Below are 21,529 nucleotides of genomic sequence, written 5' to 3'. Positions count from 1 at the left end.
GGTCTTTTTTTTTAATACTAAACGTTTTTTTTTCCTGTCACTTTTAGCTAAAATTTGGGTTTGCCAATCGCAATGCCACTTTTGAAATTCATGAATTTAGGAAAATTTGTATGCATCTCAAGGCTAAATTTAAAGAAAAATTGAATTTGAGATTTTGAATTCACGAATTGAATGGAAGATTAGCCATGTAAATATTACTTGTTCCCATATATTACAAACTTAAAAGCATCCTACATTTTTCCTTTTTCAGATTTTTGTCAATTTATCGATTTTTAATGATTCTTCAAGATTGTCACTGTAAAATTGAAATTCAGAAATACTTTTCTATCAACTGGGCAAACTTGACAAATCATTAAAATGCATACAAACTCGATTCAAGATTGAGAAATGCGAGAAACTACTGTTGGTATAACTATTTTGGCACTAAATCGAAAGTTATTCAAACTAGAGATGGAACATCATTCTCTAATACAATTGGTTCTAGCAATTATTACGTTTTTGTTTGCACTTTTGAAGAATGTAAAGAAAAAGGTGCAATTTATATCCAAAGATCTAACGAAATCTGCGTATTACTTGAAGACAACACATTTACTAGATGCAAATCCACTACAGATGGTGGTTCTGTTTGCTATAACTGTCGTGAGTCCGGTCAGTTTGTCCAGCAACGAAATTCTTATATAGAATCGATATCAGCATATCGATGCATGTCATTTTTTCAATTGTCGAGTCCTTCTTCTACTAGTAAAAACTACGCTTTTCAAGTTTCAGTTACAAAATGCGGAGAAAGTGAATCAAATGGATATTATACATTTCATATTGCATGGGGTGATCTTCGTTTTGAAAATAACAACATCACTTACAACAAATGCATTCAACATTCATCAATGTACAGTCTACCGCAAGGAAATTCAGGTTACTGTAATTTCTCCACATTCAGAGAAAACAACCAAACTGGAAGTGAATCTCTTAGATTTAGCATTAATTTGGGTAACTTGATACAAACAGTTTCTTATTGCAATGTTATTGGAAATAAATGCGGAACTAACAGTGACCAAGTTCTATTTGGCTGTAGTAACAGTGCTAATGTGGATCACTGCGTATTTTTAAATAACACTGCAGGCTGTGTGTTTTATATTCAGTATTCAGGTTACACATTAACTATTTCTGATTCATATTTTGATTCCATTTCAAAATCAGGCTCCGGAACTATTACATTTAAAAACGAAATACATAATTCTGATCTGATACAAAATTCCAATTTTTATTCAGAAATTTGTTTAATGGAACCAAATCAAATCACTCTTATATTACCTTATATGTCTAAATTTGCAGAAACTTCATCTAAAAATTTTTAATAAAATCTAAATTATAGTGTAATTCTTGAGACTCCAATTTTTACAATATCCTAAGGTTGAAAATATAATAATTAAATTTAAGTGTAGCAGCTTAAGGGTTCACTTACGCCCCTATGACCCAGCCTTCAATTCAGATGTTTAAGGTTAATTTTTAATGACGCTTCACGCCAGTTGTCAAAAAAAAATGAATTAAAGTCAGATGGGCGTAAGTGCAGCCTTAAATCCTTATTATATTTAATTATTATATTTCCTAAAACAAAGTGAGATATAATATATTTGAACAACTTCAAATAGTCTCTTCTTTTAATAAAGCATCGCGAAGATATTGTAACAATTTTCTTTTGACTTTAATAATCTTCTATATTTAAAGGGACATTTTGCCGTGAGCATAATAAAAAGATGCCTTATAAGAGAACAATTTTTATAATAACAAACATATAATAAATACAAAATACTAAGATCTATTTTGATTCTTTGTTAAGTGATTTCTCCAATCTGTGTCTTTTATCACCAAATCTCCATGCGCTATCCCAGAACATCTTTCTTTCATCTCTCAATGGCAATGCGTAAATTAAAGGAGAAATCAGCCAATAGAAATAAACTAATAAAGCAATTGATAAAACAATAACAATTCCTTTTGTTTTTGGAGGGAGATAAATATCCAAAAAAGCACCATAACCAACAATACCAATCATCAAAGGAATACAATAATGGTACAAATATAATGTTCTTGGAATTAAATAGAAAGGGAAATAAGAGAAAGAATATCCAACAGCAATGAATAGAGCTTCCCATTTCTGTGGTTTCTTGAATGCAAAACAACATGAAAGATACCCAATGAAAGCGAAGTAATAACAGAAAATATTTCCAAGACAATGAAGTTCTCTTCCGCAATTGTGATAAAAGAAAACTCCAACACCTGTCATTAAGGGCCAATTATCAGGATGACTCTGGGATTCGTGGAAATAGCCAAGTCGCATGTTTCCACGATGTGTAATATATATATATAACAAAGTTCGAATTAATAGATTTGGTGGATCAATTCGGGGTCGAAGTAATGAGCTATTTCCTTTCTTAACAAGAAAAGAAGTCACTTCAATATGAGTAAATGGTGTTGATGGCCCGATAAAAGGTAAAGCAAGGAAATGAAAAATATATGTGGACCAAAACACCAAAAAATTAATTAAAAATAGGGTTGACCCATAAAATAGTACTTGGCGAATGTAATGATCCATTGAAACTTCAGCTTCAGGCCAAAGAAGTTTCAAATAAACAAAAGCATCAAGCATCATCAATCCCCATGCTGTATTTTTGATTGCGCAAGCTAGTCCAAGCGTAATTCCTGTAAGTGCATGCCAAACCCAGAACTTAAAGTCTCTTCTCTTTAAAGAGCGTAAATATAATAAAACAGTAACGTGAAGTATTGAGAAAAAGTGTAGAATTCCATCTGTGAGAATGTGCCTACCTTCAGCAATTAAAGTTGTCTCGAAAGTGGCAGCGATTCCCGATGTAAAAGCGGCAGATTTAGAAAAACCTAAAAATCTTACGCATAAGTAGCATAAAGGAGGAACGAAAGAAGAAAATAATCCTGGTGTTAATCTTAGCATTGTATATTCTGGGCTCGTATATGGTGTCTTTCCACTGAAACTAAGATGCCCATCATATTCTCCTGCTTCTGCGATCTTGTACATAAGTAATTTCGCGAATGGTGGATGTATGTCTTGATAAAATTCGTGTTCTATGTAATCGTTAGTAAAATTTCCGAAATAAGTTTCGTCAAATACAATAGAATTAGGATGATGAACAGATCTAACTCTTACCGATATTGATAATATCGTAATTATCATTATCAATATAATGTCACCCAGAAGGAGTTCGATATTAGAATCCTTGATAGCGAACTCCATCAATAAATATGAATTTAAAGAGCACGTTCAAACTTGAAACAAAGTATTTATCTAAAGTATATCTGAAAGCATCATCAAAAATGAGAATAAAATCAAAATTATATCATATGAAAAGATATTTTAATTACAAATGTGAAAATAAGTATTAGTTGGATTGCATAACATTGCAGAATTCGACAAATGATATTTTTCCATCACGGTCTCTATCTCCTTCGTTAATTAATCTTCTGAGGTTTTCACTGCTTGTATCATAGCCAAGTGTCTGTAATATTGGTCCCAAATCGTTTTTAGTTATAAATCCGTCACCATTCTTGTCAAATAAGGTGAAAGCGGCTCTTAATTCGTCAGTTAAGTCATTTTGTCTAAGTTGGCGCGATAATAAGGCCATAAACTCTGTAAAATCTACTTCGTCATTACCGTCTGCATCTGCATGGCGAATCATATCCTTTAATTCAGCGTGTATTAATTCCTTGCCGAATGACTTCATTAATTCGTGCAAATCATCAATAGTAATAACGCCATCCTTGTTTCTGTCAATAATATCGAATGCTTGTTTGAATTCTGAGACTTGTTCTGGAGATAATGATTCACTCATGATTTTTTTATATACAATAAAAAGTGACAAAATGTAAATCAAAATTTTATCAAAAAAATGGCAGAAAATCTCGAAGATGTTGAAGCACCATCATATTTAGAAGATTACATGATAATCCAAGACATACTTTCATCATTAGATCAGAAAAACATTGATGATTCCGCAGAGCAAATTATAGATTTACCTTTTTCTTCAACATCTGATGGATTAGACTTCTTATGTAAGGAAATTATTAGATTTTCAACTCTGAGACCTAAAATTTCTGATCCATTATCGAAGTTTGTATTAAAAATTAACAGTGATCCAAGATTTTTGAAGTTTAAACCATTGCTTTTGAAGAAGCATACAACTACTAAGAATTTTAATATTCTCAGACACTGCTTGGACTTGGGAATGTACAACGGAAATGATATTAAAGATCTAATTACAATTTATAATCCTTATGCGCGTGATGATAGATTCCTACTATACGCAACTTTCGCTCCTGAAATAGAAAAAGTTGATCCAAATCTAAGTTATGAATTCTTTATCATAATTAGCGCTCAAAATTCATGTCCAGGACTTCATTACGTATTACCACACTTATCCGACTATCTAAAGGACGATGCAAAACGTCTTAAAGCACTTAACAAGTACGGATGCGAGCCAGGTTCTGTTGCTTATGCATTGAAATACGATGACCTTGACGGGCTTATGGATTTCGTCGCAAAACAACATTTCAGCATCAGCGATACAATTACGCCTAACAATTTCGAGCCTGCAATGATGGTAGAAGGCTCTCATTTTATAGATTACGCTGCTTTCTTCGGAAGCGCCGATATATTCAGACATTTATATACTCTAAATGCCAAACATAGTAATTACTCAAGATATGCTTTGGCAGGTGGAAATATCGAGATAATCAGACTTTGCGAAGATCTCATTAAGAAATATCCTACATCGTATGTTACGGCAGTTGAGTTCTTCCAGAGCAAGATTTTTGATTGGATTTTGACTTTTTTGCCATTATCGGAAGAAATTCAAAACCAATGCTTGTTTGAAGCCGCAAAAGTGTGCAACATCAGAGCACTTATCTTTTTTGCCAATAGAGTTCCAGATATCAATGCCTTAGACGTTGATCATAATAATGCTCTTCATTTCGCTGTCAAAGCTGGTTGTATCCCAGTTATTAAGTTCTTATTGGATAAGGGATGCAATCCAACAGTTAAGAACTCTTCTCAAATGCTTCCTAAACAGTTTACAAGAGATATGCAAATCCTCAGGATTCTTGAAGAAGCAGAGGAGAAAATGTAGTCATTTAAAATAGTTTTATGCGTTTAAATCATTATGTATACTTTAATTTAGTTTTTTATTAAGAAAGATATACTTCAAAAGATAGTGATTTAGACTCCTCTTTGAGGATTTTATAAACTAGCTAGAAGCATTTCCAAATATATAGCTTGAAATTAATTTGGGATTAGAATCTCAAAAATAAACAAAATCTAACTGATCCTGTAACTGATTGATTGGAGTTCAATTATTCATTCATGGAGTTAGTGTATTTAATACATGGCACGATGGGCGCTACTTTTTTGGCGCCAGCGGCGCCGCCCGCGCCTCCGGTGGCTCCCACTGGTGGGGAGGAGACGATAGAAAAAGATATAAATTTTACTAAAAAAATTGAATTTTGGAAATTCTTTTGATTTTTTTGAATGATTTACGAAGAGATTGAACACATTTTGTACTATGAAATATCGTTATTAATAAATTTACTTCTTAAACATCTATTAAAATCGCAATTTTGAATATTTTTATGATTTTTTTTGACCCGATCACTTGCGCCCGCGCCCACTGGGAGGGGCGCTTGTAAAGTATTCAAAAATCAATGTAAACATTTCAATTTTTGCTCCCACCTCCCATTGGGAGGGGGGCATATATCTTGTAGCGTTCAAGTTCAAGTGATGAAAGTGCATAAGAAAGCTCCTTAATCATACCGATAGAAACAGCATTAGGGGCGCCAAATGGCGCTCGGTGACGTTTCCCATAAAAGCTTAATTTCAGGTATCCATAATCATAACCTGTCAGACGCAATAATTCATTAGCACACAATCATCGTTTCTCAATCAAGAAACGAAACGCACGATTGATTATGCTGGCCATTAAATTTTCATATCAAATAATTTACTACTTCAAGAAAAATTAAAGACTATCATCAACCAAAGCTTAAAATTCTCAGTGTTTACAACTCTCATACTTCGAATATGCATATTTCCAAAATAGCATGAAATTTTTTTTCATTTGAGCTCATTTTCTTTTGTTCTATTAACTAATACATGCAGTACAAGCTTGTTATACGTATACTTAATAAGTAAGGTCTTAAGGGAAATAATAAAAAAGAATTTTGCTATTAATTATATTAAACAATATTTATTTGTAATTTCGTGATAATTATATTTCTTATTACAAAGTAAAGGTATTTGATATAATGTTTGCCTTACAAAAATGTTTCCTTTGTCTTGCCACCATAGGTATTCTATTTTGTCACTTTTTGCGCCCGCCGTGCCATGTATACTATTGATTATTTTATGTATTTTGTATATTAAAATATCTATGAAATTTTTAAAATATATTCGGTCGCATCTCAATTATGAATATCTCCTATAATTAATAGAAGAATATGTTTCAACACAACCAGACGAAGGAATTAAAAAAAAAAAAAAAAAAAAAAAAAAAAGGTAGTGGGGCTTCCAGGCACTTCGTGCCTTCTAGCCCTGAGGATGAATGAGTATAAATGAAGTCTTGACAAAACATTTATGAAGAAGTCTTAACAAAGTCTTTATGAAGAAATCTCAACAAAACATTTACGATGAAGTCTTGACAAAGTCTTTATGAAGAAATCTCAACAAAACATTTACGATGAAGTCTTGACAAAGTCTTTACGAAGAAGTCTTGACAAAGTCTTTACGAAGAAGTCTTGACAAAGTCTTTACGAAGAAATCTCAACAAAGTCTTTACGATGAAATCTTAACAAAACATAGACAAGAAAGTTCATGAGTGTAAATGACCCAAAAATATATTTTAGGGTAGAAGGGTATATCTACCCCGTTTTCTACCCTCTTTTCTACCCTCTTGAATTTTCATGAAATTTACACCAAAAATATATTTTAGGGTAGAAGGGTATATCTACCCCGTTTTCTACCCTCTTTTCTACCCTCTTGAATTTTCATGAAATTTACACCAAAAATATACTACTAGGGTCATTTACGAAGAAATCTCAACAAAGTCTTTACGATGAAGTCTCAACAAAGTCTTTACGAAGAAATCTCAACAAAGTCTTTACGATGAAGTCTCAACAAAGTCTTTACGATGAAGTCTTGACAAAGTCTTTACGAAGAAGTCTCAACAAAGTCTTTACGAAGAAGTCTTGACAAAGTCTTTACGAAGAAATTCATGAAAATTCAAGAGGGTAGAAAAGAGGGTAGAAAACGGGGTAGATATACCCTTCTACCCTAAAATATATTTTTGGGTCATTTACACTCATTTACGAAGAAATCTCAACAAAGTCTTTACGAAGAAGTCACAATAAAACATCTGTCAAAAACCGCTTTTCTGTCACTTTTCAGGGTAAAAACATTTTTATTGTATATAAAATGAATTTTACAAAACCACCGTTACCCTTCTTTGGAAATAAGAGTAGATGTAAAGATATTCTATTGAGAGAACTTAAGAAACTACCGAATGGTCTAACATTTGTAGACTTGTTCGGTGGAAGTTTCTATATATCTCATTTGTGCCATACAATATTTCCTGACTCAAAGATTATATGCAATGACTTCGACAACTATATGAACCGTCTCAAACATATACCAGACACAAACAAAATATTGAAAGAGTTAAAAGAAAAGATACCTATAGGTAAGATGGAACGTATACCATTAGATAAGAAAAATACTGTCAGAGAGGTTTTGAAAAAGGCAGAGTATTGACTGGGATAGTATATCTGCTAGACTATTATATAGTGGTGCTATAAGAGTTCATGACATTGAAACACTTATGTCAAAAGTTTTATATCTTAACTATACAAATGTTTTCAAAGAGGACATAGAAAAATATATTGAGGGTATAGAGTTTGTGAGATGTCATTGGACAGAGTTGTATGAAAAATATAAAGACAAGGAAAATGTTTTCTTTATAGTGGACCCGCCGTTCTATAACACATGGGATTTTCAATACCAAGTAGACTGGACTTTGAGAGACTCTTTAGAAACTTTAGACGTTTTACATAACCATCCATGCTTTTACTTTACATCCGATAAAAGTGGTTTGGAAAGTGTCATGAGATGGTTAGAGGACATACATGACTATGAGTTTAGATACGATAAGATAGAATATGAGAGAGGTCCTATAAACTGGAGAAAGTGTCATAACAAAGAAATTTTACTAGTAAGTAAATGTGGTTTGAAATAGGACTACTTGTTTTAGGTTTTTTCCATTGTGTCATTTACTTATTTGACGTGGCAGAAAGATATAGAGAATATGAAGATGAACCAATGCCTGCAAATGTTCAGCATATGTACTCGTAAGAGATATTTTTATCTAATATTAAATGGACGCACAGAACTTAGCGAATGCACAGCAACCTGGACAACCAAACCCAGAGAATATTCCAAATGAAGTTAGAATACAAACTGCAATGGCAAACTATGGTCAAGTGCCAACAGATGTACAAATGCAAACTGCCATGTCAAATGACGCTGCGTTAGGTTTGCCACCATGGTATGCAAATATGAGATGGAAAGAGTTTTATACAAACCCCGAAGTGGGATATAAACAACTCTATGCAGATGACGCGAACACAGGAGTTGACCCAGAGTATGTTTTCTACCAGAGGAGAAATAGAATGTATGAGCTCCAGTTAAAGAATGCTATGGAACTCAGAAGGAAACGTAAGAGACTAGGTGGACATTAGATTTTTACATATAGTAAAATGGGTTTCTTTGGAAGAATAGGAAACTTCTTTCGAAATGTTGGAAGAGGTATATGGAATGGAATAAAAACCGTCGGAAGAGGAATTTGGAACGGAGTCAAAAATATTGGCAAAAGAGTAGGTCAGTTCGTTGGTATTATACCTAAAGACCCTGAACCAGAAGAGCAAGCTCCTGTTATACAACAGCCTGAACCTGCACCACAGTCTAGTTGGCAACCAAATCCAACACCTCAACCGTATTAAAAAATCATATTTTTACCGTTCGATAGTAGTTGTATATGAAACTAAGTTCTAAGTAAAACGCGTGGTATAATGGAATTATTCTCTTTCTTCCATCTGTAGTAAACCATACTTGAAAGTCTGAAATACTTCCACTTGGTGGTTCGTATAGCTTTGTAGGTTTTTCGTAAAAGTCATTTGCCAAGCATAAAAAAGAGTTTTGTGCGCCAGAAAATGAAGCATGAACAATAATAGCATCTGAGTCGAAAACATTTTCATATGTTCCATTAGGGTTTTCGACTTCATAATAGTCCGGGTGTACTGGATACCATGCAGGCTGATTTAACATCCTCATAAATCTATACCATGCCAAGTTGTTATATTTTGTAGAAATATAAACGTCTTCTCCAAGGTCTTCTATTCTATTGATTTTAACAGTTGCATTTTTCCTGTCATATATAATATCGAGATGGTACTCTCCTTCGTCAATGTTGTACTGTTTTGCATATTCGAGATAGATATCGTTTATTTTTTCTTGAAAAGCTTGAAGAGTTGTTTCTAAGTTTACAAGCAAACTAACTTGTAAAAGTTTTCCCTGTTCAAATTTCTCATACGTATGTTTTTCTTTGTTATAGTATCGAACTTCAAAAGCGACCGTAAATGGGAAACCATGTATGGCTTCTGAAATGAACTTCATTCTACGAAAGCCAATAGCTTTTGTGACGGATGGGTCTCTTAACCATCTAAGTGGGTAGTCAAAACGATAGCCTTCATGCTTTACGGTCTCTGTCTCAAACTTTTGACCGACATTCGTAAAAAGTTCATCTAATGGTTTAGTTGTAGCAACTCTTGAATTTTCTTTTTCTATTGAAAGCATATTTTATCTAGAATAAAAATGTCGAAAGAAACAGCGTCTATGAGAGAAATACAACACAACCGACAACTCATTATGCAAGCTCTAAATAAGAACACAACAAACTTTTCAAACTATTCTAAGATATCTGAGTCATTGAAAGAAGGAAACTTAAAACTGACGATAAACCCAATGACAGATGAGTTTCTGTTTCAAGACAGTAAGAACCATACTGTTTGTATAAATCCAACAAAAAGAACTTTAAACGAGAAACCTATAGATGAACTTCTTTTGAAAGCAGATATTGACAACAAAGCTGACAAAGAGTATGTAGACGATGCAATAGCAAAAGAAGAAGAAAGAGCTAACAAAGCTTATGCAACGAAAGAGGATGTTGAAAAGAAAGCTGACAAAACATATGTTAACGATGAGTTAGCATGCGTGGCTAGTGCGTTAGTGAAGAAGGCAGATAAGGAATATGTGGATGAAAAAGACAATGAAATTAAAGAAAGGGTTGACTGGTACCATGAACGGACAACAAAGATTTTAAAAACGAAAGCCGATACAGGATGGGTTTCAGGATGTTTAGACCTTAAAGCCGACAAGAACCATACACATACCATTGCAAATATTACAAACTTACAAGAAACCTTAAACAGGAAAAGTGACGTTGGACATACACATACCATTGCAAATATTGCAAACTTACAAGAAAAGTTAGATGACAAAGCTGACAAGAACCATACACATACAAGTTTTACAACTGTTGCTATAGAAAATATTGAAGGAACGGTTGAAGAAACTGGTGGGGATGTATTAAATTGGAAACCTCCTAACTTTCCACAAGGTTTAACATCGGATGACGACATAACGACGATGAGAAACATTAGATGTAAAGATGTTTATGTCATGAAGGATGAACATAATATTAAATTCACTGCTCAAGATTTATATGACAAGAAAGCAGACAAAACAGAGCTTCAAACATTAAAGACAGAAATACTTCAAACCATTTACCCGGTTGGTTCTATTTATACGTCAATGAACTCTACCAGACCAGAAGTAGTACTTGGTTTTGGAACTTGGACTCAAATACTCGAAAGTTTTTTGTATTGTGCACACACTCCAAAGAAAACAGGTGGAAGTAAAACGATATCTGTCGACAACTTGCCACCACATAGTCATTCTGGTACAACAAACTTTTCTGGCGACCATAGCCACTCATTAAGAGACCACCCATTATACAACTCAGAGTATGAAGCTGGCTATGACGTTTTATCTCCAGATTATAACCATTCAGCAAAAAAGACTTTTCGACAAACTGAACCAGGAGGAAACCACCAACATACTTTTACAACAACATCTACAGGACTAGGTAAAAAATACATGCCACCTTACATGACAGTTTGTGCATGGTATAGAATTGCTTAGTCGTCATTTTCAACTTCTTTAGCATATTCGTCAGGAGTTGTCTTATATTTGTTAGGAACTGTCTTTGAAAGTATACCACCTTGAACCTTAACAAGTTTGAAACGAGGTCTGACAATAGTAGTTTTATCTTCTGCTTGCAGTCTGTACATTTTGCCATGTTTGCCTAAAACTTCATAATATTCTCTTGTATACTTTCTTCTATTTTTACGAACACGAATGCGAGTACCTGTCGAGTTCCCATTGTTGTCATAGTCAATAGTATTTTCATATGGGTCGCGTTTAGGTATTTCTATTTTTACTTTGTCACCTTTCTTAAGTTTGAAGCCTGGCATTCTTTCTTGTTTGTCTCTTTTGACTAAACTATTAAATATATAGTCTTTCTCTAAGTCAGGGTTGTTTTTCATTTCTTCAGGGGAGTGGTTTCCCAAACCTTTTTGTTTACGGCTATTGTAAATATTTAAAACTTGTCTCATCTTTGCCATGGAGAAGTGCCTATATTTGTCGTCATATGACATTTCATCTACCTCACCACCTTGTGGTTGATTTAAGTCTCTTAAGATTTTTATACAACTGTCAATGACACAAGAGCAGAATGGTTTTGGTCGACAATGAAATATTGGTTTACATTTTTTGAACGCAGATAGTTTTTTACATCATCTGATTTGAAAGAACTTTCACAGTCAGATGTCAGTTTTGTTGGATGGTATTTGTCAACGAATATTGTCAAAGCTGCTAAGATATCTAAAATATTTTTGGACTGTAATGGTATGGCTTCACAGTATCTTGTGTTTTGACCGACAAATATTAGCCAGTATGGTGGTCCATCTTCTCTATACCTCGGAATGTTTTCCAAGATATCCATAAACCAAGCATTTGGTGTTGAACTAAAGATTTTTATCATGAGTGCTTTCTTTGTTGCCTTAGAAACATAGGGGTCCTTGTTTGGATTCGTCATTTTTTAACCCATAAGAAATGGGTTTATTTGGCGCATTAGCAGGAGTTGCATCTAGATTTTTACCCGCAGTGGGAACAATAGCCAGAGGTGCATTTGGAATTGGAAGGAAGATTTTGAGTACATTAGGTATACTTAAAGAGAAAGCACAACCTATTATACAAACTGTACAGAAAGGTTGGGAGGTAGCACGAGATGCAGCAAATCTTATTCCAAATCCTGAAACAAGAGGAAAAGTTCAAGGATGGATGGACAATGTAGGAAGACAAGCAGGAAACTATTATAACAAAGCAAATGACTACTATAACCAAGCAGGACACTATATGGACCAAGGTGAAAGATTCTTTAACAGAGGATATAACCATGCACAACAGTGGGTAAACAATAACCAACCTCAACCGCCTCAAACGTGGGGAATGTAAATTTTTTTACTGAGATGAAATGAACAATACAGCATTGAGACAAATGGGTTCAAGATGGATTTGTCGACTTCCAGCAGTTACACAACCACGTGTTTGTCAAGTTCTTCCTATACCTCAGGAAGTTTTAGACCGACTTAAAAAACAACAACAACCAGTTGAAAACAAACCAAACTAAAATTTTTTACTGAGATGAAATGACCGAAGAAGTTGAAACGGTAGATTTGACACCACAAACAAAAAGTTCAGAACCATTGTCAAAACCTGTCAAAGAACTTACAGATGAAGAGAAAATTCAATAATAGAAAGTGCCAGGTCTGGAAATACAAACCCTAACTATAAAGTCACTTTTCATAGAAATGGAACGGCTAGTATCTCAAAAAAGAAACAGACTCTCACAAATAAAATATTGAAGTCTGAAGGAGCTTTCGAGACAACAGATGGAAAAGTTTACTTCACCGATCAACAGTTCATTATAGAACATCTCATTGACTTAGAGTCGAAATATTCTAAACTTTACAACAAACACAAAAAGTTGAAAGGAAAACAAAAACAGATGGCATATGATATTTATGAAGATGTTGACGACACTACTGTTCCAGCAAGTGAGGTAAAGTCAAATGAACCGAAAAGTGACGAAAAACCAATAGAAGAAGGGAAGCCAAAAACTGAAGATAAACCAAAACCAAAGTTTAGTCTGGAGACTAAACCAAGCCAACCTTCATTAGCTGGTATGGGTTGGCGTCAAAGACTTATGGCAGCCGGTGGTTATGTTAAGTAAAGGAAAACAGTATATTTTTCAAAAAAATATTTTTTTTATTTTATTTGAAATGTACGCTGAGTTTGTTGGAACAGACCGTTGGGTTTGTTTCGATGAAAATATGAAATTCACTGTTGTGAGTCATTTGAAGTCAGAAACAAAAAGACAAAAAGAGTTTTAAGCGAATGGGAGCAAAATGACGGATATGCTAGGATGAGGATTGGTGGAAAACACTATTTTAAACATGTTGTCATTGCAACTCATTTTATACCGAATCCTAACAATCTACCTTTTGTAGACCACATAAACCATATAAGAAACGACAATAGACTTGAAAACTTACGCTGGGTCACTTGTTCTGAAAACAGTAAGAACATAGGCAAATTTAGAGATATTGTATTCGAATTTGTCGACGAACTAGAAGATGAAGCAATTGAAATTACAGACTATGGCAAGCATACGTTTGAGTTTTACTACTACAGCGAAGAACAGGACTCTTTCTACCTTTATACCGGCGTAAACTATAGAAAATTACAAGTATGTTTTACTAAGGCGGGCTATGCTTATGTAAACACTAGAGATACAGATGGAAAACACGTTCATATATTTCTCAACAAATTCAAGAAGCTATATGGCATACCATTTTAAAAAAAACATTTTTTTATTTTTATAAAAATGCCCCCATATAGAATGGATAGAAAATCTGCTAGAATAAAAGCAGAGTTGCAAAGATATGGTTGGAAAGTTTCAAAGAATTTTAAATATAGGAAGGGAAGACCCATAAAAGTCTATGACAAATTGTCTGGTCTTCGCTACGAAATGGATTTGGAAACAGCACGCGCAAATTATCCAAACAGACTAGAGAGGTTAGAAGAAGAACGTCTTATGGACATGCCTTTCGATGTTTCTGAGCCTCAAGTTGAAGGACACGACGGCTTTGCCAGATTCTACTGGAAACATGACGAACAATTGCATCCTTTGAGAAGGAAAAAAGGAAAAGGTGAAGACACACATGCTCCCATGGAAAGAACAAGATATGCATATGAGAAGTATCGTGAAGTTAGAAGTAAAATTACATCTGGTCGAACCTTTACAGTAAACTTTGACGAAGGAAAGAACAAAGAAGGCTTCATGGGTGTACTTGCTGCCATTCAAGACGGAAATAAGAAAGGACACAATCTCAGACTAACCGTAACAGATTTAGATGGTCATATATACTATGCGCATGGCAATGAACAAACAGCCGCACAACTTCTTGACGCTTTCAAGACTACAAAGAGAGAACAAATGGTTGACTCCGACTCCGATATTTTGAATGGAATTGAAGGAATTGTAAGCGTGAAGTTCGAATGGCACAAAAATAACCCTCAAGCAGTCAGACAACTTGTTTGTTAGATGAGAAATATGAAATGGCATACCATTTTAAAACATTTTTTTTAAAACAGTATATTTTTACATATATTAAATGTTTCAGGTTGAAAAACAAAGAACAAAAGTAGCAGATACAAAACCGTTAGACTATATCTTTACAAATGCCGGTAGGACTATATCAGATGAAGAAATTTCATCCGGCTCCTACCGCTTTGACTTTCCAATTCGTTGGCTTCAAAGTCCTTCAGATGCAAAGGCAATAGGATTTAGAAGAGTTTTGTTTTCAAAAAGAACTAACGCGTTTATGTTTGCAGTATATTTTCATGGTCAGTATAGAGGTTCTGATGGTCTACTAGACAAATTGATGAAATGAGAATCTTTACAGTTCGTTCAGACGAAAGTCTTGAGAAGACTCTAAATGACTTTCAAACTCAATAAAAACAAATACTACTGGGAATTTCAAGAAAAATACGATTCTTTACTAAATGGAACATACTATCTGAAACTAGAATATGACAAGATGAACTCCACAGTTTCATTTCAAAGGATTGAAAATAACCCTCCAAGAGATACACAGTTTTTATTTTGGCAAGTAGACAAACGTTCTTGGGCACAATTTCTTCGGTTACTAAACCAGAACGAACCATTACCACCTGACGGTCCGTTCTGGTTTATACGCCCACCAACAGATTTGACAGTTTATAGAAACGTGTTTGACCCTCAAAATGTCATGTGTCATGCAAGTTTCAGTTCAAGCAACAATAGTTTTCTTTGTATTGGTAAGGACTTTTATGACTTTGCTTCTAAATTCTACGAACCACCTAGTAACAGTTTCTCTGACTTTCAAGTTTGGTTCACAACAAATGGTGTGCAACATATTGTTCCATTGTACTACGACTTTTATCTCGAATTGTCTTTCATATATAACTACGGAGAAGTGCTGAAAAAGTATTGAAAAATATATTTTAGGGTAGAAGGGTATATCTACCCCGTTTTCTACCCTCTTTTCTACCCTCTTGAATTTTCATGAATTTCCTTAAGATAGAAAAAAATATATTTTAGTTTTATTTTTTTTAAGTTTGGTCATCCTTCACTGTATGACAAAATATACTATATTTTACTTAAAAATATGCAAGCGGCTCATAGCTCAGTGGTATGGGCTACCTCGCTACAGACGTCGAAGACCTCGGTTCAAATCCCGATTCGCGCAGGTTTTTTCCTTTTATGCAGTGAAATTTCATGTACATAGGTTACTTTGGTGTTAGACCCTAGTGAAGAAAATAGAACGATATAAGTTTACATTTGTAAGGTTACTTTGGTGTTAGACCCTAGTGAAGAAAATAGAACGATAGGAGTTTACATTTGTAAAGTTGGACGATAAAAATCTTGCTACTAGCAGTACTGCTACTGTCAGTAAAAGTCCTTCCATCAGACAGGAAAAGTTCTTCCATCAGACAGGAAAAGTCCTTCCATCAGACAGGAAAGTTCTTCCTTCCGACAGGAAAAGTTCTTCCTTCCGACAGGAAAAGTTCTTCCAGTTGTCCGTCCGTAAACCATTCAAATTTTCGAAAATTGAGAACTTTTCCTGTCGAACTTCAGGAAAAGTTCTTCCTTCCGACAGAAAAAGTTCTTCCTTCCGACAGGACACAAACGGATGTCCGACAGGAAAAGTTCTTCCTTCCGACAGGACACAAACGGATGTCCGACAGGAAAAGTTCTTCCTTCCGAGTCCATTCCCAAGCCAGTTCACGAACAAATCTAATGGCGAAACATTCACAAAAGGCACTTACAACGGTATTGAAGTCTTACGTAGAGACAAGGATGGTTATATAAATGCAACAAATATGTGTCAGCAGTTTAGGAAAGACTTTAGAAGGTTGTTGGAAAATAAGTCCTGGGAAGAGTATTTTGAGGCATTTTGTGAAGAATATACCAACCCGCGGAAAACAGCGGGTTGCTTTTTATACAAAATTCATGCAGGAATTCCTGATGAAATCAAACAGGTTAGAGGAACGTATGTAGACCCAAGACTCGTAAACTATATTGCAATGTGGGCTTCTCCAAAATATTGTATAGCAGTTGGAAAAATTCTGGACTCCATAGACAAGAAAGTTCATGAGAAGTTAGATGAAGAAGAACTTGAAGATACAGTAGAGAATGCAAAACCTTTGTTTGAAGAAGAAGTTAGAAAAATGCATGAAAAACAAATAGAACATGAACGTGAGATATGTTCTGGTTATAGAGACCCGCCATACGAACTAAACCAATGGGAACAAGAAGATTTAAAGAGAGAATTTAGAGAATATGAACTCGCTAAGATAGCATTAGAAGCTGCAGAAAAGAAGTTAAAAGCTTGGGGTTGTTTTGTACAAAAATATTGTGAGTAAATGAACCATTTTTTTCGACAAAAATATATTTTAGGGTAGAAGGGTATATCTACCCCGTTTTCTACCCTCTTTTCTACCCTCATGAATTTTCATGAAATTTATACAGAAAATGCTTGTTTTGAGGTCGAGCCACTTTTGGCTCCACCGTATTCTTTCAACCAAAACTCATGAATTCAATAAAAATATATTTTAGGGTAGAAGGGTATATCTACCCCGTTTTCTACCCTCTTTTCTACCATCGTAGAAAACACACAAAACTCTTGAATTTTGTTGCTGAATTCAATAAAAAAATATTTTTTATTTTTATTGTAAGAACATGTTAGCAACAACAGCACCAAACTCGTTAGTCATGAACCCAACTTCAATGTTAGTAGAGATGAAAAGCTTCATTCCTTCTTCATATACTTTCGAAACAGAAATCCAGAAGATAAAGCAGGAACTTCTCCAAGGAGATTTAGACTGTAGTGCAAAAGATGAAACAAATGAACAGTATCTTTATGAAATGCAAGATATTATAGACCATTTGCCTAAACTACCTGAAATACAACAACAAAAACTCACTATTCCAGAATTCGATGAAATAGAAGTGAAACCATCTGACTCAGTTGAAATAAAGAAGTTCATACGTAATGTAAACTATGAGTTTCTTGGATTTCATTACAACCACAAAGACTGCGATATGGTATATTTCATTGACATATATAAATCTGAAGAATTTAAGACCTACGACAACTTTGTTTCGTTAGTTGCTGAGTGTGTCTTGCAGATAAGAGATAAAGATAGAAGAGGTAAGGTATGGAACCAACAGATAAAACCAGCAGCCTTTGAGTTAAAGAAGACCATCTACGCCTTACTTGTTTTAGCAGGACAAATTTCAGAATATAACGCAAAAATGAACTCACAATGTTCAAAATGTAAAGCAGCAACAAGGAAATATAACTACTCCGTCAAAGAGATAGAAAGAATGAGAAACGACTATGCTGATTTAAAGAAAGAAGTAGAGAAACCAGCAGAAGATAAAATGGACATGTTGACATTTCTGAACAAAAACTATCCAACAGCTGACGATTTCCTTCTATCTGATGTCAAGAAGAAGTATAAAGAAACTTTCGGCATTGTTAAAATTTTTGATATCCTTCGTGAAGAAATAGAAGCTACAAAACTGTTTAAAGTCATGAACCATCACAACATATACCATGTAAAACGCTTGTAAATAGTTATGGTAGAAATGAGGGTAGAAAACGGGGTAGATATACCCTTCTACCCTAAAATATATTTTTATTGAATTCTGTATAAAATTCTGAGTAAAATGACATATGGAACACATACTTTTTCAGTAAGGACATATGGGGTAGAAATGAGGTAGAAAACGGGGTAGATATACCCTTCTACCCTAAAATATATTTTTGTCTGATTTACGCTCATTACGAAGAAGTCTTGACAAAACATTTACGAAGAAGTATATTTCCTGTGTTGTTGTCAAAATGTCATGTTGTCACACTTTTTCAGAGAAGTTCATTTAACCGAGTGACCTGGTCGCCTAAAATATATTTTATTGAATTCTGAGTAAAATGACCAAATTTCATGAATTTCCTTAAGATAGAAAATAAAAGCTAGTTTTTTTAAAATATTTTTTTTTATTTTGTATGTAAGAACAGGAAATGACAAACACTGAGTTTGAAACAGTTAGAAAGATAGACAATGACACCAAAATGGTTAGAATTGGTGATTTAAACGTAAGATACTCAAAGAAATACAACAAATATTCTTTGTCAGACATTCTAACACTATCTGGAAAGAGAGCAAAGGACTGGGTTAAAATTGCTTCAACTCAGAAAATTTTGACAAGAAATCCTGAGCTTATGATATCGGTAAGATTTCATGGAACTACAGCATATCTTATAGACAAAAGTCTTATACCACTAGTTTTGTTCTGGATTGACCCAGTTGTTGGATATAATTTCATAACATATGGTTCATTCGATACTGAACGTTGCAGTGAAGGCTTACTTTACATCGTTCAGAAACCGAAGGACTTCAATACAAAGAGATATAAGATAGGAAGAACATTTAATATAACTAAAAGATATGACTCTGCAGTCAATAGAGTTAAGGTTGTGTTTGTTAACGATATGAGAGCTGCAGAAACAGAACTGCTTGAAAAGTTTGAGAAAATGTATGGTGCTCCCACGAAAGGTAAAGAAACGTTTGAAGTAGATGAGATAGAGAAAGCTATAAAATTATTTGACGAAGTTGCTGAAAAATACATGTAAAGCGTTTATTTTTGGTCTTTTATACAAGATAGAAAATAACGCTAATTTTATTTTTTTTTATTTTTTTATCCTGTATGTAAGAACAGTAATGTCAACATCAGAGAACACAACAACAGTTATAGTCCATGAAGCTATAAATGAAGAATATGAGTACATACAGTTTAACAAACAACTCCGTCTCATTCGTTCGGTCAAAGATGACATGTACCAAATGCAAAGTATTTTGACAGCATGTTTTGCTCCAGATACTAAGAAACCACAAGACTGGTTTAGGAACCAAAGCACACAAGAACTTTTGAGCGAAGCACAGCGAGACATACTTTTTTCTGAAAACAGTGAAGAACAGCGAGTAAGTAAAAAACCGCAGTCGCCAAAACTCTATGAAAACAGTGAAGAACAGCGAGTAAGTAAAAAACCCCAGTCGCCAAAACTCTATGAAAATCGTGAAAAATTGCCAAACGGTTTGAGAGGATATTATGTACATAGACTTCTTGTAAATGCTGTTGCAATGTGGGCGTCACCTCGCTATGCTTGGAATATATACAGACTTCTTGACGAAATTCATAGACAAGAACGTGAAGAGCTAGAGAACAAGCTTGAAGCAAAAGACAAAAGCATTCAGAAAAGAATACCACGTTCGGTACCAAAAGGAAAGGAAAAGAACTATAAGTATATGATTTATACTGAAGAGATGGAAAATGAAGAAGATAAAGATATGGTTATATTGCATTTAGTCAGAAGAAACAACAAAAGCTTTTACGACCTTGCTAAGATTTACAAATCTGACAGAAATTGGTTCTATCGCGAAAACTTACCGATTTCAATGACACCGAATGAAGATGTGAAACAAATAGTTCAAGATACGTTACCTCAAACACACTATGATATTAAAGGTTGTACAATTCTTACATTCAAAGAAGATTTGCCATTGTTAAAGGAAAAAATAACAGAGTATTTTGACAACTTCAAACAAGTAGAGTAGATGAACCATTTATTTTTACGCTTGACTTCAGATGGCTCAGGTAGCTCTATAAAGTAAATTGCCTCGTCAAATCCTTCTGGCATTCCGAGTCCTTCCATCCGACAGAAAAAAATTTCCCGACAACTGGAAAAAAATTTCCCGACAACTGGAAAAAAATTTCCCGACAACTGGAAAAAAATTTCCCGACAACTGGAAAAATTTTTCCTGTTGTTCGTCCGTAAACCATTCAAATTTTCGAAAATTGAGAACTTTTTTCCCGACAACTGGAAAAATTTTTCCCGACAACTGGAAAAGTTCTTCCATCCGACAGGACACAAACGAATGTCCGACGTTCCTCTTCCTGAATGTCTTCCAAAGCCAGAAGAACCGACAGCCCCAGCACCACAACAGACTAAGACTAAACACTTACATTTTTCAAGCTTGACTTTTTACAATTTGAACTTTGTTCGCGTAGATATGAATTCTGAAAGAAGTATGAGGGTCTTGTATGACTTTGTACTTCTCCCATAGTTCATGTCTGTCAAACTTACCTGCCATGGACTCTTTCATAAGTTCATGAAATCGTCTTCGGACAATCCAGGGAAAAGTATGATATCAGTAAGTATTCTTTTAACATCCTTACTTAAACTCTTGGCTGTCTGTACACAAATGACAACTGAGATGTTAAAGTGTCTGAGCTTCTTAAGAATTCGACACATGTCTTGTTCTCTGTTCTTTAACAAAGGATGAGAAGCAAAGTCATCTAAGATAAGAAGACATCTGTGAGGGTAAGTCTTCCAATCGTAAGATTGCAATTTCTTCGAAATGTATTCTATCTCTTTCTGTTTGTTTCTGAAGTGTTTCTTCTCTAATATTCTCTGCATTTCCTCATTTGGGTCTTTAACCTCGAATTGACATACTCATTTATAGCATTGTACTTCAAAACTCTTCTTTGGTACTTCTTTATCCAATCTAACAACTCAGAGTCTTTTATACATACTAACTTAGACTTTTTTATAATATCTTTGAACGAATTTACGGTTTTGATCGAATTGACCAGAAGTACTACAAATAACAACT

The 21,529-nt window shown here is 34.3% G+C and overlaps 12 protein-coding genes and 1 pseudogene across 13 annotated transcripts, besides 3 other annotated features; 10 read left to right on the top strand and 3 right to left on the bottom strand.

Annotated features, from left to right (window-relative positions):
* Positions 1 to 65: part of a mobile genetic element that runs on past the window's edge.
* A 1,382-nt stretch (positions 66 to 1,447) lies between these two features.
* Positions 1,448 to 1,576: a mobile genetic element.
* Positions 1,577 to 1,816: 240 nt separating this feature from the next.
* TVAGG3_0478750 (dolichyl-phosphate-mannose-protein mannosyltransferase protein) lies at positions 1,817 to 3,262 on the bottom strand (the record flags this gene model as incomplete). Its single annotated transcript, XM_001301744.1, has 1 exon — positions 1,817 to 3,262. The coding sequence occupies one exon, from the start codon at positions 3,260 to 3,262 to the stop codon at positions 1,817 to 1,819; it is 1,446 nt and encodes a 481-aa protein (XP_001301745.1).
* Positions 3,263 to 3,374: 112 nt separating this feature from the next.
* Positions 3,375 to 3,857, bottom strand: TVAGG3_0478760 (calcium-binding protein family; the record flags this gene model as incomplete). Its single annotated transcript, XM_001301743.2, has 1 exon — positions 3,408 to 3,857. One exon carries the CDS (start codon positions 3,855 to 3,857, stop codon positions 3,408 to 3,410), a length of 450 nt encoding a protein of 149 aa, XP_001301744.1.
* Positions 3,858 to 3,897: 40 nt separating this feature from the next.
* TVAGG3_0478740 (spectrin binding) lies at positions 3,898 to 5,179 on the top strand (the record flags this gene model as incomplete). Its single annotated transcript, XM_001301742.1, has 1 exon — positions 3,915 to 5,150. One exon carries the CDS (start codon positions 3,915 to 3,917, stop codon positions 5,148 to 5,150), a length of 1,236 nt encoding a protein of 411 aa, XP_001301743.1.
* A 3,263-nt stretch (positions 5,180 to 8,442) lies between these two features.
* Positions 8,443 to 8,805, top strand: TVAGG3_0478730 (uncharacterized protein; the record flags this gene model as incomplete). Its single annotated transcript, XM_001326482.2, has 1 exon — positions 8,443 to 8,805. The coding sequence occupies one exon, from the start codon at positions 8,443 to 8,445 to the stop codon at positions 8,803 to 8,805; it is 363 nt and encodes a 120-aa protein (XP_001326517.1).
* An 18-nt stretch (positions 8,806 to 8,823) lies between these two features.
* TVAGG3_0478720 (serine threonine-protein phosphatase family) lies at positions 8,824 to 9,066 on the top strand (the record flags this gene model as incomplete). The annotated part of the gene is made up of 1 exon (XM_001326481.2): positions 8,824 to 9,066. One exon carries the CDS (start codon positions 8,824 to 8,826, stop codon positions 9,064 to 9,066), a length of 243 nt encoding a protein of 80 aa, XP_001326516.1.
* Positions 9,067 to 9,070: 4 nt separating this feature from the next.
* TVAGG3_0478710 (uncharacterized protein) lies at positions 9,071 to 9,397 on the bottom strand (the record flags this gene model as incomplete). The annotated part of the gene is made up of 1 exon (XM_001326480.2): positions 9,071 to 9,397. One exon carries the CDS (start codon positions 9,395 to 9,397, stop codon positions 9,071 to 9,073), a length of 327 nt encoding a protein of 108 aa, XP_001326515.2.
* A 939-nt stretch (positions 9,398 to 10,336) lies between these two features.
* Positions 10,337 to 21,529: part of a mobile genetic element that runs on past the window's edge.
* Positions 12,720 to 12,875, top strand: TVAGG3_0478700 (uncharacterized protein; the record flags this gene model as incomplete). The annotated part of the gene is made up of 1 exon (XM_051235784.1): positions 12,720 to 12,875. One exon carries the CDS (start codon positions 12,720 to 12,722, stop codon positions 12,873 to 12,875), a length of 156 nt encoding a protein of 51 aa, XP_051093608.1.
* TVAGG3_0478690 (uncharacterized protein) lies at positions 14,148 to 14,852 on the top strand (the record flags this gene model as incomplete). The annotated part of the gene is made up of 1 exon (XM_051235783.1): positions 14,148 to 14,852. One exon carries the CDS (start codon positions 14,148 to 14,150, stop codon positions 14,850 to 14,852), a length of 705 nt encoding a protein of 234 aa, XP_051093607.1.
* On the top strand, positions 14,923 to 15,783 carry TVAGG3_0478680 (annotated as a pseudogene). The gene has a single exon. A coding segment is annotated over exon 1 (861 nt).
* On the top strand, positions 16,673 to 17,215 carry TVAGG3_0478670 (uncharacterized protein; the record flags this gene model as incomplete). The annotated part of the gene is made up of 1 exon (XM_001301740.1): positions 16,673 to 17,215. One exon carries the CDS (start codon positions 16,673 to 16,675, stop codon positions 17,213 to 17,215), a length of 543 nt encoding a protein of 180 aa, XP_001301741.1.
* On the top strand, positions 17,532 to 18,161 carry TVAGG3_0478660 (organellar and viral DNA polymerase type B; the record flags this gene model as incomplete). Its single annotated transcript, XM_001301739.1, has 1 exon — positions 17,532 to 18,161. A coding segment is annotated over one exon (630 nt), but the record flags the coding sequence as incomplete, so codon positions are not given.
* Positions 19,577 to 20,470, top strand: TVAGG3_0478650 (KilA, N-terminal/APSES-type HTH, DNA-binding family; the record flags this gene model as incomplete). The annotated part of the gene is made up of 1 exon (XM_051235782.1): positions 19,577 to 20,470. One exon carries the CDS (start codon positions 19,577 to 19,579, stop codon positions 20,468 to 20,470), a length of 894 nt encoding a protein of 297 aa, XP_051093606.1.
* TVAGG3_0478640 (uncharacterized protein) lies at positions 20,792 to 20,980 on the top strand (the record flags this gene model as incomplete). The annotated part of the gene is made up of 1 exon (XM_051235781.1): positions 20,792 to 20,980. One exon carries the CDS (start codon positions 20,792 to 20,794, stop codon positions 20,978 to 20,980), a length of 189 nt encoding a protein of 62 aa, XP_051093605.1.

Source organism: Trichomonas vaginalis, chromosome II (assembly GCF_026262505.1).
Source record: "Trichomonas vaginalis G3 chromosome II, whole genome shotgun sequence".
Classification (NCBI taxonomy): Eukaryota; Parabasalia; order Trichomonadida; family Trichomonadidae; genus Trichomonas; species Trichomonas vaginalis.
The sequence above is the reverse complement of the archived record's forward strand: the minus strand, read 5'-3'. Positions and strand labels throughout refer to the sequence as shown.